This window comes from Nerophis lumbriciformis, linkage group LG06, assembly GCF_033978685.3.
Source record: "Nerophis lumbriciformis linkage group LG06, RoL_Nlum_v2.1, whole genome shotgun sequence".
NCBI classification, from domain to species: Eukaryota; Metazoa; Chordata; class Actinopteri; order Syngnathiformes; family Syngnathidae; genus Nerophis; species Nerophis lumbriciformis.
In genome coordinates, this window is record NC_084553.2 from 9,443,451 (window position 1) to 9,460,722 (window position 17,272).

A 17,272-nucleotide genomic window follows, 5' to 3' on the forward strand; every position below is an offset into this window, starting at 1 on the left:
ATTATTACTACTATTATTATTCTTATATAGACACCACTGTGATGTAAGTGTCTATATCCTTTATTCCTTATTTAAATTCCAGTATTATTATTATTATTATTATTATTATTATTATTATTATTATTAATATTATTAAATGGACACCACTGTGTCTGCTATCCTTAATTCCTTATTTTAAGTTCAGTATTATTTTTACTATTATTATCATTATTATTATTATTATTATTATTATTATTATTACATGGATACCACTGTGTATGATATCATGTATTCATCATTTTGATTCCAGTATTATTGTTATTATTATTATTACTTTTATTATTATTATTATTATTATTATTATTATTATTATTATTATTATTATTATTACATGGGCACCACTGTGTCTGATATCATTTATCCTGAATTCAGTGATTTACTTTTGTGTGAAATACCACTGTGTCTGATATAATTTATTCCTAATTTTAATTTCGGTATTGTTGTTGTTGTTATTATTATTATCACCATTAATATATATTATTGTTATTATTATTATTATTACATGGACACCATGTCTGATATCATATATAAAGTACCAATGATTGTCACACACACACACACTAGGTGTGGCGAAATTTGTCCTCTGCATTTGACCCATCCCCTTGTCCACCCCCTGGGAGGTGAGGGGAACAGTGAGCAGCAGCGGTGCCGCGCCCAGGAATTATCCTGAATGTATTGATTTATTTTGTAATACATATCACTGTGTCTGATATCATATATTCCTTATTTTAATTCCCACCAGTATTATTATTATTATTATTATTATTATTATTATTATTATTATTATTACATGGACACCACTGTGTCTGCTATCCTTTATTCCTTTCTTTAATTTCAGTATTATTATTATTATTATTATTATTATTATTATTATTATTATTATTATTATTATTATTATTATTACATGGATACCACTGTGTATGATATCATGTATTGATCATTTTGATTCCAGTATTATTGTTATTATTGTTACTATTATTATTACTTTTATTATTATTATTATTTTATGATTATTATTACATGGACACCATGTCTGATATCATATATAAAGTACCAATGATTGTCACACACACACACACTAGGTGTGGCGAAATTTGTCCTCTGCATTTGACCCATCCCCTTGTCCACCCCCTGGGAGGTGAGGGGAACAGTGAGCAGCAGCGGTGCCGCGCCCAGGAATTATCCTGAATGTATTGATTTATTTTGTAATACATATCACTGTGTCTGATATCATATATTCCTTATTTTAATTCCCGCCAGTATTATTATTATTATTATTATTATTATTATTATTATTATTACATGGACACCACTGTGTCTGCTATCCTTTATTCCTTTCTTTAATTTCAGTATTATTATTATTATTATTATTATTATTACATGGATACCACTGTGTATGATATCATGTATTGATCATTTTGATTCCAGTATTATTGTTATTATTGTTACTATTATTATTACTTTTATTATTATTATTATTTTATGATTATTATTACATGGACACCATGTCTGATATCATATATAAAGTACCAATTATTGTCACACACACACTAGGTGTGGCGAAATTTGACCTCTGCATTTGACCCATCCCCTTGTTCACCCCCTGGGAGGTGAGGGGAGCAGTGAGCAGCAGCGGTGCCGCGCCCGGGAATTATCCTGAATGTATTGATTTATTTTGTAATACATATCACTGTGTCTGATATCATATATTCCTTATTTTAATTCCCGCCAGTATTATTATTATTATTATTATTATTATTATTATTATTATTATTACATGGACACCACTGTGTCTGCTATCCTTTATTCCTTATTTTAATTTCAGTATTATTATTATTATTATTATTATTATTATTATTATTATTATTATTATTATTATTACATGGATACCACTGTGTATGATATCATGTATTCATCATTTTGATTCCAGTATTATTGTTATTATTACTACTTTTATTATTATTATTATTATTGTTGTTATTATTACATGGACACCACCGTGTCTGATATTTTTTATCCTGAATTCAGTGATTTACTTTTGTATGAAATACCACTGTGTCTGATATCATTTATTCCTAATTTTAATTCCGGTATTGTTGTTGTTGTTATTATTATTATTATTATTATTATTACCATTAATATATATTATTGTTATTATTATTATTATTACATGGACACCATGTCTGATATCATATATCCTGAATGTATTGATTTATTTTGTAATACATATCACTGTGTCTGATATCATATATTCCTTATTTTAATTTCCGCCAGTATTATTATTATTATAATTAATACATGGACACTACTGTGTCTGCTATCCTTTCATCCTTATTTTAATTTCAGTATTATTATTATTATTATTATTATTATCATTATTATTATTATTACTATTATTATTATTACATGTATACCACTGTGTATGATATCATGTATTGATCATTTTGATTCCAGTATTATTGTTATTATTATTACTATTATTATTACTTTTATTATTATTATTATTTTATGATTATTATTACATGGACACCATGTCTGATATCATATATCCTGAATTTATTGATTTATTTTTGTAATAAATATCACATCATATATTTCTTATTTTAATTCCCGCCAGTATTATTATTATTATTATTATTATTATTATTATTATTATTATTATTATTATATGGACACCACTGTGTTTGATATAATTTATCCTGAATGCTTTACTGTAATGACTATGCCACAGAGTCGTCCTGAATGTATCATTAATTTTAAGATGTGTAGCGAAGCCTGCTTAAGATTCCTCCCACGTTTCGTGCTCCTAAATAGGATATAGTAGACCTAAAAAGTCATATTTTCCCCCTCATCCTGACCACGCTCCTCTTCCTTGGCGCAGGTTTCCATCGCCGTGGGCTTGGCGGGCTTCGCCTGCGTCCTCCTCCTCGTCCTTTTCGTCCTCATCAACAAGTACGGGCGACGCTCCAAATTCGGAATGAAAGGTGAGTCCTCTCGCTCAGAGAGTGTTTTCTTCTCCTTTTTCCCCCTGCAAAACCCCCGGGAGCTCTCATTTGGACGCGTAATGTTTCTGTTTCCCCTCCGGGAGGACAATAAGGAGCGGGCGCTATTGTGACAGCGTTTGTGTGGCATGTCATTTTCCCGCCTGCATATGGACGGTGACGGTGGGTCCGCATTGAAGGGCGGCGTGTGTGCTGGAATGAGGTCAGCGCGTTGTGCAAACACCTCATCTGTTGACTGTCGGCTATCTGCAGGCGGCGCCAACCGAGAGGCTGAATTAATTAGCGGACTGCGAGCTGTCCATCACGCCCGGGGACTCGCTTCAGTGAGATTGTTTGGCTTTTTGCGACGCTTGTGATGCCAATTTGTCTCTCCGGTGTTACTAAGACGTCGCTGTGCCATTTCTGTCGGGCGACAACGTGGGTTAGATTTCTCTATTAGTCACACTCAAGCTAGCACCTGCATTGCTTTTAGGCACGTCCCGCTGACGGCCGCTAATGGCTTTTAGAGGTTGCTTATTAGCGGGGTTTGGAAAGACTCACTGTTAGCTAACTAGCTTGGTAGCATCCAGCGCCACGTGTCTGTTAACGAAAGGTCGCGTTTGTACCATCAGCTGCCAATTAGCTTCACTTCCTGGTTAGCTAACGTATCAGAATCTGTCACCGTCATTGAACCCTTGTTCGCTAACTGACTTAGCTACATCTGTGTTTTAATGGCTGTCAAGCTAGCTGGTAGGAGAACTACAGCCACATTATTGGGCAATAGAAACATTGTTAGTTACAACAACATTAGCCAAAATATTAGCCAAATATTCTGGTAAACTAACGTATCAGAATCTGTGACTCTCAATGATAAATAAATAAATGATAAATGGGTTGTACTTGTATAGCGCTTTTCTACCTTCAAGGTACTCAAAGCGCTTTGACACTACTTCCACATTTACCCATTCACACACACATTCACACACTGATGGAGGGAGCTGCCATGCAAGGCGCTAACCAGCACCCATCAGGAGCAAAGGTGAAGTGTCTTGCTCAGGACACAACATGACGAGGTTGGTACTAGGTGGGGATTGAACCAGTGACCCTCGGGTTACGCACGGCCACTCTTCCACTGCGCCACGCTGTCCCTAATGAGGTCTTTAGTTTATTAGTCCAGAACATAGACATCTTATAAGTAGACGCAGCATCAAGCGCTACTGCCTCCTGGCGCTGACGAGACACGGGGCCGCCATCTTGGAGTGGTGATCCGCTCCACTCAGTGCAATTCATTTGGCAGGAGCAATGAACTGTCAGCGCATTTAATTCACCTTACCTCACTGAATACCACTGATTTTCACACGTTTTTTGTCATACGTGTAGCTATGATAAAGGACAGATGTTTTGGCGTGTTTTATTATTCATAGTTTGCTTAACAGTAATACAATATTCTTATATGCTATAAGTGACCAGACGTCCGAGATCAAAACTGAGAATATAATCCCAGAGAAGGGGGAAAAAAACGGCCAGCTATTCTTAAAATGATGAAACAATAGAATTAGGTTATATATACATGCATATATCCTACATAAACAATGTATGAATACATTAGATATCTATATATCTTATAGACTGTATCTCTGTTGCTGCAGCAGCAGAGAGTTTATTCTGTCTTGACACTTTGTATTGATCTTTTGTATTACTTTCTTCCCTTAAATGATCATGTTTACAGTGATTGTTTTATATGTAATTTTATGTGTGTCGCTTTGGATAAAAGCATCTGCCAAATACTTCAACATAAACATATATAAACACCTGAAAGTCTTTATATCAGCTAAAACCACCAATCTGTTTCACTGGATTCAGAATAAAACCAAATTCTGTTTTACTCAACAATGTTAGTATTCGACACAAAATTGGGTTGGAGGCTAGACTAAATTTAGACTTGTATAATACTGTATAGCCACTGTCCATCTGATTGTCTAGTTAGCTAACATATATTACTCCCCCCCCCCCCCACACACACACACACAATCTGGACTGTGGTCCTAACTTTTACCCCTGTTGGCTTTTACAATCTTTATCTTCATCATTTATTTCAACTTTATGTTATTCAAGTATGACATTTTTAAATGTAATTAATTTAATTGACAAGCAATTATATTATGGTCATACTCTTGTTTGCTAGCGGCTACGATTTCAGTACTGTTGAAGATCTTTGCTCCTTCTCAACTCCGTGGTAATATTATTTGCACAAAATACAACCAATAGTATGTTCATGTTAAATCTTACTTGTGAAAAGTAATCCCCCAATGCCTATTTTCAACAGTCCGCTCATTTGAGCAGGAAAACGCTGAACACCATCCCGGCATCTTTGTTTTCTACCTGTCAACTGTCATTTTAGGCTGCTCGTCGGCCCCTCATCACCACTTCAAGATGGCGGCCCAATTTCTCGCGTCACAGCAGCCAATGCTGCGTCTACTTATAAGATGTCTATGGTCCAGAACCCTTGTTCGCTAACGGTGTCAGATTCTGATACGTTAGCGAACCAGAATATTTGGCTAATGTTGTTTTAGCTGACGGTGTATGACTGTGTGATTTAGCTACATCTGTGTTTTAATGGCTGTCGAGCTAGCTGGTAAGATAACTACATCCACGTTATTGGGCAGTGGAACGACGTTAGCCTTGTAGCGTCGGCCTCAATTGATAAGACAATAGGCTATAAGTTACCGACATTTCTGCCGAAATTGGGCTCTTAGATGACACTGCCGTGCCATCTAAGTTTTAATAAGTTCCCTGGCATACTTTTCTAGAAGTTTCCGTCAATATATCAGTGTACGATTAGGGAAGTTAGAGTAGCTACTTTAAATGACTGCCATTGTTATCATGTTTGTTTCAAAATGCTTGCCAGCTAACTAGCCTGGTAGCGTAAGTACCTATAAGTGAGCTATAACAATATTAGCTAAATATTCTGGTAAGCTAACGTATCATAATTTGTCACCGTCAATGAGGTGTTTAGCTTGTTAGTCCAGAACCCTTATTGGCTAACGGTGTATGACTTAGCTACATCTGTGATTTAATGGCTGTCGAGCTAGCTGGTAAGATAACTACATCCACGTTATTGGGCAGTAGAAAGATGTTAGCCTTGTAACGTCGGCCTCAATCGATAAGACAATATGCTATAAGTTACCAACATTTCTGCCGAAATTGGGCTCTTAGATGACACCGCCGTGCCATCTAAGTTTTAATAAGTTCCCTGGCTTACATTTCTAGAAGTTTCTGTCAATATCAGTGTACGATTAGGGAAGTTAGAGTAGCTACGTCAAATGACTGCCTTTGTTATCATTTATGTTTGAAAATGCTTGCCAGCTAACTAGCCTGGTAGCGTATCAGTGAGCTATAACAACATTAGCCAAATATTCTGGTAAGATAACGTATCAGAATCTGTGACCGTCAATGAGGTGTTTAGCTTGTTAGTCCAGAACACTTGTTCGATAACGGTGTATGACTGTGTGACTAAGCTACATCTGTGTTTTAATGGCTGTCGAGCTAGCTGGTAAGATAACTACATCCACGTTATTGGGCAGTAGAAAGATGTTAGCCTTGTAGCGTCGGCCTCAATCGATAAGACAATAGGCTATAAGTTACCAACATTTCTGCCAAAATTGGGCTCTTAGATGACACTGCAGTGTCATCTAAGTTTTAATAAGTTCCCTAGCTTACTTTTCTAGAAGTTTCTGTCAATATATCAGTGTAGGATTATGGAAGTTAGAGTAGCTACCTCAAATGACTGCCTTTGTTATAATTTTTGTTTCAAAATGCTTGCCAGCTAACTAGCCTGGTAGCGTATCAGTGAGCTATAACAACATTAGCCAAATATTCTGGTAAGATAACGTATCAGAATCTGTGACCGTCAATGAGGTGTTTAGCTTGTTAGTTCAGAACCCTTATTGGCTAACGGTGTATGACTTAGCTACATCTGTGTTTTAATGGCTGTCGAGCTAGCTGGTAAGATACCTACATCCACATTATTGGGCAGTAGAAAGATGTTAGCCTTGTAGCGTCGGCTTCAATCGGTATGACAATAGGCTATAAGTTGCCGACATTTCTGCCGAAATTGGGCTCTTAGATGACACTGCCGTGCCATCTAAGTTTTAATAAGTTCCCTAGCTTACTTTTCTAGAAGTTTCAGTCAATATCAGTGTAGGATTAGGGAAGTTAGAGTATCTACCTCAAATGACTGCCATTGTTATCATTTTTGTTTGAAAATGCTTGCCAGCTAACTAGCCTGGTAGCGAATCAGTGAGCTATAACAACATTAGCCAAGTATTCTGGTAGTTTTAATCGATGTGTAAATAAATACTGTACACCAGTTAGCGACGCTACACGTCTAACTAGCAATGCAAGCTCATTAAAAATGGAAATCCCCGTTTGGCTCATTTGTGTGAAAATCTTGGTTGCCAACTGTGTATGATTCTGTTATCAATGTACCGTATTTTTCAGAGTATAAGCCACTACCTTTTTCCTAAGCTTCATACCCTGCGGTCTATAAAACGGTGCAGATAATTTACAGATTTTTCTTCGCTAACGGCCATATTTTGTATTCAACAGACACAAAGAAGGTGTGTTATTGTTTGTGCTATGGCGCCATCTTTTGGACGAGTTCTCTCACTGCAGGTGTTGCGGGTTGAAAATGTACTTCCTGTTCTAATGCCTTGAACCGGAAGCACCACCGTTCATAGCAATTCAGCTCAGATGGATACCTTCACTCAAGTTTTACAATATAACTAAAACGTTGCAATTACTAAACATGTAGGAATGTGTTCATTTAATTGTTTAGGTTTTATAAATTCACCAAAATGTCATTGTGTACTTATTGACTGTTTAGCTGATTAGAGAGCTAACATCCACGGCTAGTGGGTCCATGACGATGACTTCCGTTTTGTTTGTTCAGCCCTTTTACTGCCGTGTTACAGACACCATTTGGAAACAATTAAGTAAATAAACATTTACAAAATCTTTTGTACCGGTATGTATCGGCAGCTTTTGGTCCAGTGCGGCTAACATATGTAAAAATATTTATTTCTTCTACAAGTTGGTGGGTTCGGCTTAAATACCGGTGCCTTCTCTAGCCCGGAATTTAAGCTAGTTATTTGAGCCCATCCAAATTAGCTAACTAGTCTCGAAGCCTTGTTTTTTTTAATCATGTTTGAATAGTTGAGTTAGCCACCTACGTTATATTTTACATCTTTAAGGGCTAGCTAGCCAGCTGTTTACCTCACTAGCCTGTAATGGTTAGCCATGATCAATGTTTAAATAGTGCAACTATGTTGTCTTTAAAAGGTAATTAAACAATTGTAGTCCGTAGCTAGTAAGCTAACTTAGAAAGTAAGCACTGCCGTCATCCAAATTTTAAAACACTTCTTTGCTAACTAATGTGAATCGTTGGTCACCTAACGATTCGATACGATTCCTGGGGTGACGATTCGATTCAGAATCGATTCTTGGTTCAACACAATTCTCTATTCAAACCGATTTTTCGCAATGTTTTATTTGGTAGTATTTGTACGACAACTTCTACCATCGTTTGTGCCTCAAAGACAATGCTAGCTTCAAGACCTGGTTAGCTAACAATAGCAGTTGCTAGCTAGTAAGCTAACTTAGAAAGGAAGCACTGACATCATCCACATTTTCAGGATCTGGTTTGGCCAAGTTTTAAAACCACTTCTTTGCTAACTAGTGGGAATCTTTGGTCACCTAACGATTCCATACGATTCCTGGGGTGACGATTTGATTCAGAATCGATTCTTGATTCAACACGATTCTTTATTCAAACCGATTTTTTGCAATGTTTTTTTTGGTAAAATTTGTACGACAACGTCTACCACCGTTTGTGCCTCAAGGACAATGCTAGCTTCAAGAGCTGGTTAGCTAACAATAGCAGTTGCTAGTGTTGCGTTTGGACCAGTCATTCCTCCCAGGGAATTCAAGTTTCTGGTCGTCGCTCCCAAGGTCTTTACGACACTTAAAACTGAGTAAAAGAACCACCAGAGACAGAATAGGTATTTTGTAATATATTTGCAAAGCTTTGTAAACATAAATGAGACCAGTCCAGCATAGAACATTCAACCGCGCAGCTAAGATGGTCTCCCCCCCAATATGGAAACCTTCTCTTCTATAAAGTCTCTCCCCCTCCCACCCTCGTTGTCTTGTCTTTCCAGCCTAAACACATGCCCATTGTCCTCCGCATCTGGACAGAAGAATAGATAAGTAGGAGTATCTCTCTTTCTTACATTCCATACCCAAGGTTAGCACACAGTATTTGCAGACAACCAATAGACCACAATTGGAAGAAAAACACTAGCTGTTTTGTAATATGATTATGAAATTAAAGAAGTAACACTTAAATACGGATATATGTAAATATCTGCCTCCGACACTAGCTAGTAAGCTAATTTAGAAAGAAAGCACTGCCGTCATCCACATTTTCAGGACCTGGTTTGGTCAAATTTTAAAACCACTTCTTTGCTAACTCGTGTGAACCTTTGGTCACCTAACGATTCCATACGATTCCTGGGGTGGCGATTCGATTCAGAATCGATTCTTGGTTCAACACGATTCTCGATTCAAACCGATTTTTCGCAATGTTTTATTTGGCAGAATTTGTACGACAACTTCTACCACTGTTTGTGCCTCAAGGATAATGCTAGCTTCAAGACCTGGTTAGCTAAAAATAGCAGTTGCTAGCTAGTAAGCTAACTTAGAAAGTAAGCACTGCCGTCATCCACATTTTCAGGACTTGGTTTGGCCAAATTTTAAAACCACTCCTTTGCTAACTAGTGGGAATCGTTGGTCACCTAACGATTCGATATGAATCCTGGGGTGACGATTCGATTCAGAATCGATTCTTGATTCAACACGATTCTCTATTCTAACCGATTTATTTGGTAGAATAATTATAAAGAAACTTTTTCAAAACAGGTTACAGACTAGAAAAGCCAATTCTCGTTTAATGGAATTGGCCTAAAAACGTTTTTTTTAAAACTAGATTCTTATTACAAAAAATATATATAAATATATTATTAATATTTTATAATTAATATAATATAATCGATTTTTGAAAATTCTTAGTCAACCCCTACTAACTAGTCTTCTTTTTGTCACTTTCAATGTATTAAAGCTACCTAAAGCATTAGCCTAAAATATAATTGCCGTAATAAGGTTTGCTAACTGCTAATTTAAGTTGGAGTGGGCTAATGACCTTTGCGGGTTTTTGGCCCCTTTATGAAGAATGAATGGTCATGTTTAGCATCCATTATCAATGTTTTCTTACAATTGAAGCTAGCTCCCTGATTAGCAGACTAGCATGATGTAGCAGAGGGAATAAGTGACTTATAAGCAACGGCAGCGTGTTAGCTAGGTAGCCTGACAAGATCAGTCAATTGTATTCTTCAAATGGTCAACTTCTACCACCGTTTGTGCCTCAAGGACAATGCTAGCTTTAAGACCTGGTTAGTTAACAATAGTCGTTGCTAGCTAGTAAGCTAACTTAGAAAGGAAGCACTGACATCATCCACATTCTCAGGATCTGGTTTGGCCACATTTTAAAACCACTTCTTTGCTAACTAGTGGGAATCTTTGGTCACCTAACGATTCCATACGATTCATGGGGTGACGATTCGATTCAGAATCGATACTTGATTGAAACCGATTTTTCGCAATGTTTTGTTTTGGTAGCATAATTATATAGAAACTTTTTCAAAACAGGTTACAGTTTAGAAAAACTAATTCTCATTCCAATGGAATTGGCATAAAAACGTCTTTTTAAAAATAGATAATGTTTACAAAAAATATATATAAATATATTATTAATATTATTATTTTTTTTATCGATTTTTGTGAATTCGGATGTGAATTAATTTTTTTTGTGCACCCCTACTAACTACCTAGTCTTCTTGTTGTCACTTTCAATGTACAAAAGTTACCTAAAGCATTAGCCTAAATATTATTGGCGTAATGAGGTTTGCTAACTGCTAATTAAAGTTGGAGTGGGCTAATGACCTTCGCGGGTTTTTAGCCCCTTCATAAAGAATGAATGAACGATTCCATACGATTCCTGGGGTGACGATTCGATTCAGAATCGATTCTTGATTCAACACGATTCTTTATTCAAACCGATTTTTTGCAATGTTTTTTTTGGTAAAATTTGTACGACAACGTCTACCACCGTTTGTGCCTCAAGGACAATGCTAGCTTCAAGACATGGTTAGCTAACAATAGCAGTTACTAGTGTTGCGTTTGGACCAGTTGTTCCTCCCAGGGAATTCAAGTTTCTGGTCGTCGCTCCCAAGCTCTTTACGACACTTAAAGCTGAGTAAAAGAACCACCAGAGACAGAATAGGTATTTTGTAATATATTTGCAAAGCTTTGTAAACATAAATGAGACCAGTCCAGCATAGAACATTCAATCGCGCAGCTAAGATGGTCCCCCACCCCCAATATGGAAACCTTCTCTTCTATAAAGTCTCTCTCCCTCCCACCCTCGTTGTCTTGTCTTTCCAGCCTAAACACATGCCCATTGTCCTCCGCATCTGGACAGAAGAATAGATAAGAAGGAGTATCTCTCTTTCTTACATTCCATACCCAAGGTTAGCACACAGTATTTGCAGACAACCAAAAGACCACAATTGGAAGAAAAACACTAGCTGTTTTGTAATATGATTATGAAATTAAAGAAGTAGCACTTAAATACGGATATATGTAAATATCTGCCTCCGACACTAGCTAGTAAGCTAACTTAGAAAGAAAGCACTGACATCATCCACATTTTCAGGACCTGGTTTGGCCAAATTTTAAAACCACTTCTTTGCCAACGACTGTGAATATTTGGTCACCTAACGATTCCATACGATTCCTGGGTTGACGATTCGATTCAGAATCGATTTTGTTGCATAGTGACTGAATGATGCTCTCCCTTGATTTGACTTTACTCTGGGAACCGCTAACAGATTGCTCTCAGAAGATCTTAGTGATCTAGAGGGCTTATATAGCGGGAGCATATACTTCGGCCCTAGACCATGTAGTGATTTATATGTGAGCAGGAGGATTTTGAAATCAATTCTCTGATGTACATGGAGCCAATGTAAGGATTTAAGAATTGGTGTAATGTGCTCACATTTTTTGGTCTTTGTTAGAACTCTAGCAGCAGCGTTCTGAACAAGCTGTAGCTGCCTGACAGTTTTTTTTGGGAAGACCTGCAAGGAGACCATTACAATAGTCTAGCCTACTGGTAATAAAGGCATGTACAAGTTGTTCTAAGTCTTGAGCTGACATGAGCCCTCAAAGTCTTGTTACATTTTTGAGGTGATAGTAGGCCGATTTTGTTACTGATTTGATGTGACTGTCGAAAAGTAAATCAGAATCTCGAATAACCCCAAGATTTCTGGCTTTATTTGAGGTTTTCAGGGACAGTGAAAAATCAAACTACCATTTTACAAGTTCCAAAAAAATTCCAGGAATGTGTTTTCCAAAGCCCTATTTTCACCTTTTCCTGGAAAGTTTTCACAATCCACATTTTTCAACCGTTTTTGACTATTCCACCTTCAAAACATTTCTCCTAGTTTTTTTTCTTACAAATTCCCGATTTTCCCGAAACTCCAGGAATTATGAAATACCCATCCTCAGTTCAAACTGCTACCATGTCAACATTTTCCAACTGATTCCAAAAATTCCAACACCAACCTATGCATATCATCTATGACAGGGGTCGGCAACCCAAAATGTTGAAAGAGCCATATTGGACCAAAAATACAAAAACAAATCTGTCTGGAGCCGCAAAAAATTAAAAGCCATATTACATACAGATAGTGTCTCATGGAATTAAGAGGACTTAAAGAAAACTAAATGACCTCAAATATAGCTACAAATGAGGCATAATGAGGCAATATGTACATATAGCTAGCCTAAATAGCCTGTTAGCATCGATTAGCTTGCAGTCATGCAGTGACCAAATATGTCTGATTAGCACTCCACACAAGTCAATAACATCAACAAAACTCACCTTTCATGCACAACCTTAAAGGTTTGGTGGACAAAATAAAACAGAAAAATAAGTGGCATAAAACACGTCCTAGAAAGTCGGAGAAAGTTATACATGTAAACAAACTATGTAAACAAACTCCACTCACCCTGGACATTCAATACAGCATGTTTCCCCGTTACAAAAATTCCCTGATTACAATCGACGAGCCCCTTTCAGCCATGACAGACGTACCTGAGGAGCTGCTGCCGGATCCTGGCGGCAGTTTGATGGGAGGGGGCCGGTGTTTCACCCCTTTTCCCAACAGGGACGCCTGGACGAACGGAGAAACACGATTCTCTATTCAAACCGATTTTTCGCAATGTTTTATTTGGTAGAATTTGTACGACAACTTCTACCACCGTTTGTGCCTCAAAGACAATGCTAGCTTCAAGACCTGGTTAGCCTACTACTATGCATGCCAGCTCCAGTAGCACCAGCTCTGCATTAAGTATGTCTGCCATCTTGTTACCTCTACTTGTGTCTCTTTTAATGACACACGATGTCACCCCATAGCAAGCGAGAGTGTTCTTTTATTTCATATCGTAAGCGTAGTGTGAAGTAGCATTAGCCGCCGCCGCCGCCACCACCGCCACCCTTAATGTCCTACATTACGGGATTAGTTCATTTACTTTATACCTCGCCAAGAAGAAACTCTTGGCTGTAATTATTTAGGAGGTGGCAATTATTGCATTGGCTCCAAGACGGCTCCAATCAAGGATGAGCCTCACGAGGTAATGAGGCTTCACGGGAATGTCACACCGCGAGGCACACTGGGCGGACGCGGACGGGAGTTAGAATGATGAGGAACACGGAAGGAAAAATACGGGTCTTCATCATCGCACCGAGATCCCGTCGTCGTAATCGGAACATGTTTACGGGGACGGAGGCGGTTGCGTTTGTTGTGACTTTTACCAGAGTCCTAAGGAGAATTGGCGGTGATAAAGGATGTTGCAGCTTTGTTTCCTCCGTTTTGGCGTGTCAATCACTGCCTGACTTAAAAGAACAGAAAAGGCGGACACGACTTGATGGACGGCCTCAATATTTCCCTTTAATGTGTTTTTTAGGACATACAGTACAATATAAGGATCATATCACCGAATCAGTAAAGGTGTAAAAAAAAAAAAAAAAAAAAAAGAAAATTCAGATGAATTGCGATTCTTAATCAATTTAAAAAAATCTAAAATAGTGTTTTAAACCTGTCCTGTCCAGCCACTCAGGCAATTCATATTATTGATGTAGATCAGGGGTGTCAAACTCATTTTCATTGAGGGCCACATCGCAGTAATAGCCGCTTTTTAAAAATTCATTGTTGTGTATAGGGGGGAGTCGACGACACAGACCACAATGGGACGGAGTTAAACCCTATGATTTATTTTATATTTATATATATATATATACTTACATTCATACATATATATTATATACTTATATATTAGAGATGCGCGGTTTGCGGACACAACCGCGGAGTCCGCGGATTATCCGCGGATCGGGCGGTTGAAATAAAAAAAAAATAGATTTGATCCGCGGGTCGGGTCGGGCGATTGAAATAAAAAAAAATTAGATTTTAAATAGATTCAGGCGGGTGGCAGTTAAACCAATTCGGAAATATATATACATAGTTAAATGTTGTTACCCACATACGAAAAACGAGCAGGCACCTGCAGCATATGCCACAACAGAAGAAGAAAAAAAAAAGAGATGGACACTTTTACGGAGCGGAGAATGGGACGCCTCGCCGCGGTCCGGGACCGAGGCCCCTTCCCCCGAGAGGGCCCCACCGGGAGCCGTAGCTGAGGTGATCCGCGAGAAGGGCCCGACGCACGTCCAGGGTCACCACCGCGCCCACCGCACCGACACCCCGCCTCGTCCGCCTTCGCCGCGGCCGGCGTCACGCGCAGCAGGTAAGCAGCTTATTTGCCCGCCACCCCCGTGGCCGGGGGCTCGTAACAGGGGTCACCCCACGCGCTCCGCCCGCGCAGCTTACCTGCCCGCCACCCCCGTTGCCGGGGGCGCGTAACAGGGGTCACTCCGCGCGCAGTGCACTCACGAAAGGGGTGGCGCTGCGGGATGAACCGAACGCCGGGTTAAGGCGCCCGATGCCGACGCTCATCAGACCCCAGAAAAGGTGTTGGTTGATATAGACAGCAGGACGGTGGCCATGGAAGTCGGAACCCGCTAAGGAGTGTGTAACAACCCACCTGCCGAATCAACTAGCCCTGAAAATGGATGGCGCTGGAGCGTCGGGCCCATCGCCGGCAGCGAGAGCCGCGAGGGCTAGGCCGCGACGAGTAGGATGGCCGCCGCGGTGCGCGCTGAAGCCTCGGGCGCGAGCCCGGGTGGAGCCGCCGCGGGTGCGAGGGACATCGCACCTCAACGCGCTTGGAGGTGCGCTCAGCGCGGCTCCCATATGATTGCGCACTGGTGTCTCCTTTCTTTAACAGGCAAAAGCTTTATAACCTCACTAATGCCTTGCATCGTCTATATTAGATATATAACAACGAGCGGGTGCGGGCGGGTGCAGTTCTGATTAAATGTTAGAAACGGGTGGATGGCGGATGGTTGACGACTTTTGTGATGCGGTTGCGGATGAAATAATTGCCTATCCGCGCATCTCTATTATATATATATATATATATATATATATATATATATAATAACATCCATCTTCTTCCGCTTATCCGAGGTCGGGTCGCGAGGGCAGCAGCCTAAGCAGGGAAGCCCAGACTTTCCTCTCTCCAGCCACTTCGTCCAGCTCTTCCCAGGGGATCCCGAGGCCTTCCCAGGCCAACCGGGAGACATAATCTACCCAACGTGTCCTGGGTCTTCCCCTTGGCCTTTTACCGGTCGGACGTGCCCTAAACACCTCCCTAGGGAGGCATTCGGGTGGCATCCTGACCAGATGCCCGAACCACCTCATCTGGCTCCTCTCGATGTGGAGGAGCAGAGGCTTTACTTTGAGCTCCCCTCGGATGGCAGAGCTTCTCACCCTATCTCTAAGGGAGACGCCACCCGGCGGAGGAAACTCATTTTGGCCGCTTGTACCCGTGATCTTGTCCTTTCGGTCATAACCCAAAGCTCATGACCATAGGTGAGGATGGGAACGTAGATCGACCGGTAAATTGAGAGCTTTGCCTTCCGGCTCAGCTACTTCTTCACCACAACGGATCGATACAGCGTCCGCATTACTGAAGACGCCGCACCGATCCGCCTGTCGATCTCACCATCCACTCTTCCCTCACTCGTGAACAAGATTCCGAGGTACTTGAACTCCTCCACTTGGGGCAGGTTCTCCTCCCCAACCCCGGAGATGGCACTCCACCCTTTTCCGGGCAAGAACCATGGACTCGGACTTGGAGGTGCTGATTCTCATCCCAGTCGCTTCACACTTCGGCTGCGAAGCGATCCAGTGAGAGATGAAGATCCTGGCCAGATGAAGCCATCAGGACCACATCATCTGCAAAAAGCAGAGACCTAATCCTGCAGCCACCAAACCAGATCCCCTCAACGCCTTGACTGCGCCTAGAATTCTGTCCATAAAAGTTATGAACAGAATCGGTGACAGTCCAACCCTCACTGGAAACGTGTCCGATTTACTGCCGACAATGCGGACCTAACCCTAACCCTATATATAATAACAAACAATAATAATATTAATCAACAAGGAAATGGAGTGTGACGAATCCAAAGTGTGTGTGTGTGTGTGTGTGTGACTATGTGTATGAATTAACTGTTGAGTGTTACCATAAATGTTGAGCGAGAGGCAAGTCCAAAAGGGGCAGGGAATCCTCATAGATCTGTGATCCAAGCGGGAGGTCCGTGAGGCTGGAGAGAGGCGTCCTGAGGTCCGTGTCTAAAGCGAGGGGTCGAGGATCGAGGGAGGCAGTCAGAGTCCAGAGGGGGGATCCAGGGAAGTGAGGCTCAAAGCTCACTTCCAAGGCGACGGAGGATACTGCGGGAACAAGGGAAACGATGGGAACAAGTGAGCACAAGGAGCAGAGGAATACGGAGAGCAAACACAGAGAGCAAGAGTGAGCATAGAGCATGACGTGGCTTACTGTACGCCAACAGAAGATTACGTTCTGGCCCGGAACGCAGGTCTGCACTGGCTTAAGAAGCCCAGGGAGATCATCAACCACAGGTGCGCTGAGTGCTGATTGAAAAAAGATTTTGTGAT

General features: G+C 40.2%; 1 protein-coding gene across 3 annotated transcripts in view; it reads left to right on the plus strand.

Moving 5' to 3' along the window:
• ntrk3b (neurotrophic tyrosine kinase, receptor, type 3b) overlaps nt 1-17,272 on the plus strand; it is a 656,085-nt gene that overhangs the window by 361,914 nt on the left and 276,899 nt on the right. For all 3 annotated transcript variants that reach the window (XM_061963693.1, XM_061963694.1, XM_061963695.1), the window contains one exon: nt 2,921-3,023. In XM_061963693.1, the coding sequence (XP_061819677.1) occupies nt 2,921-3,023 (103 nt within the window). The remainder of the gene's footprint in view (nt 1-2,920; nt 3,024-17,272) is intronic.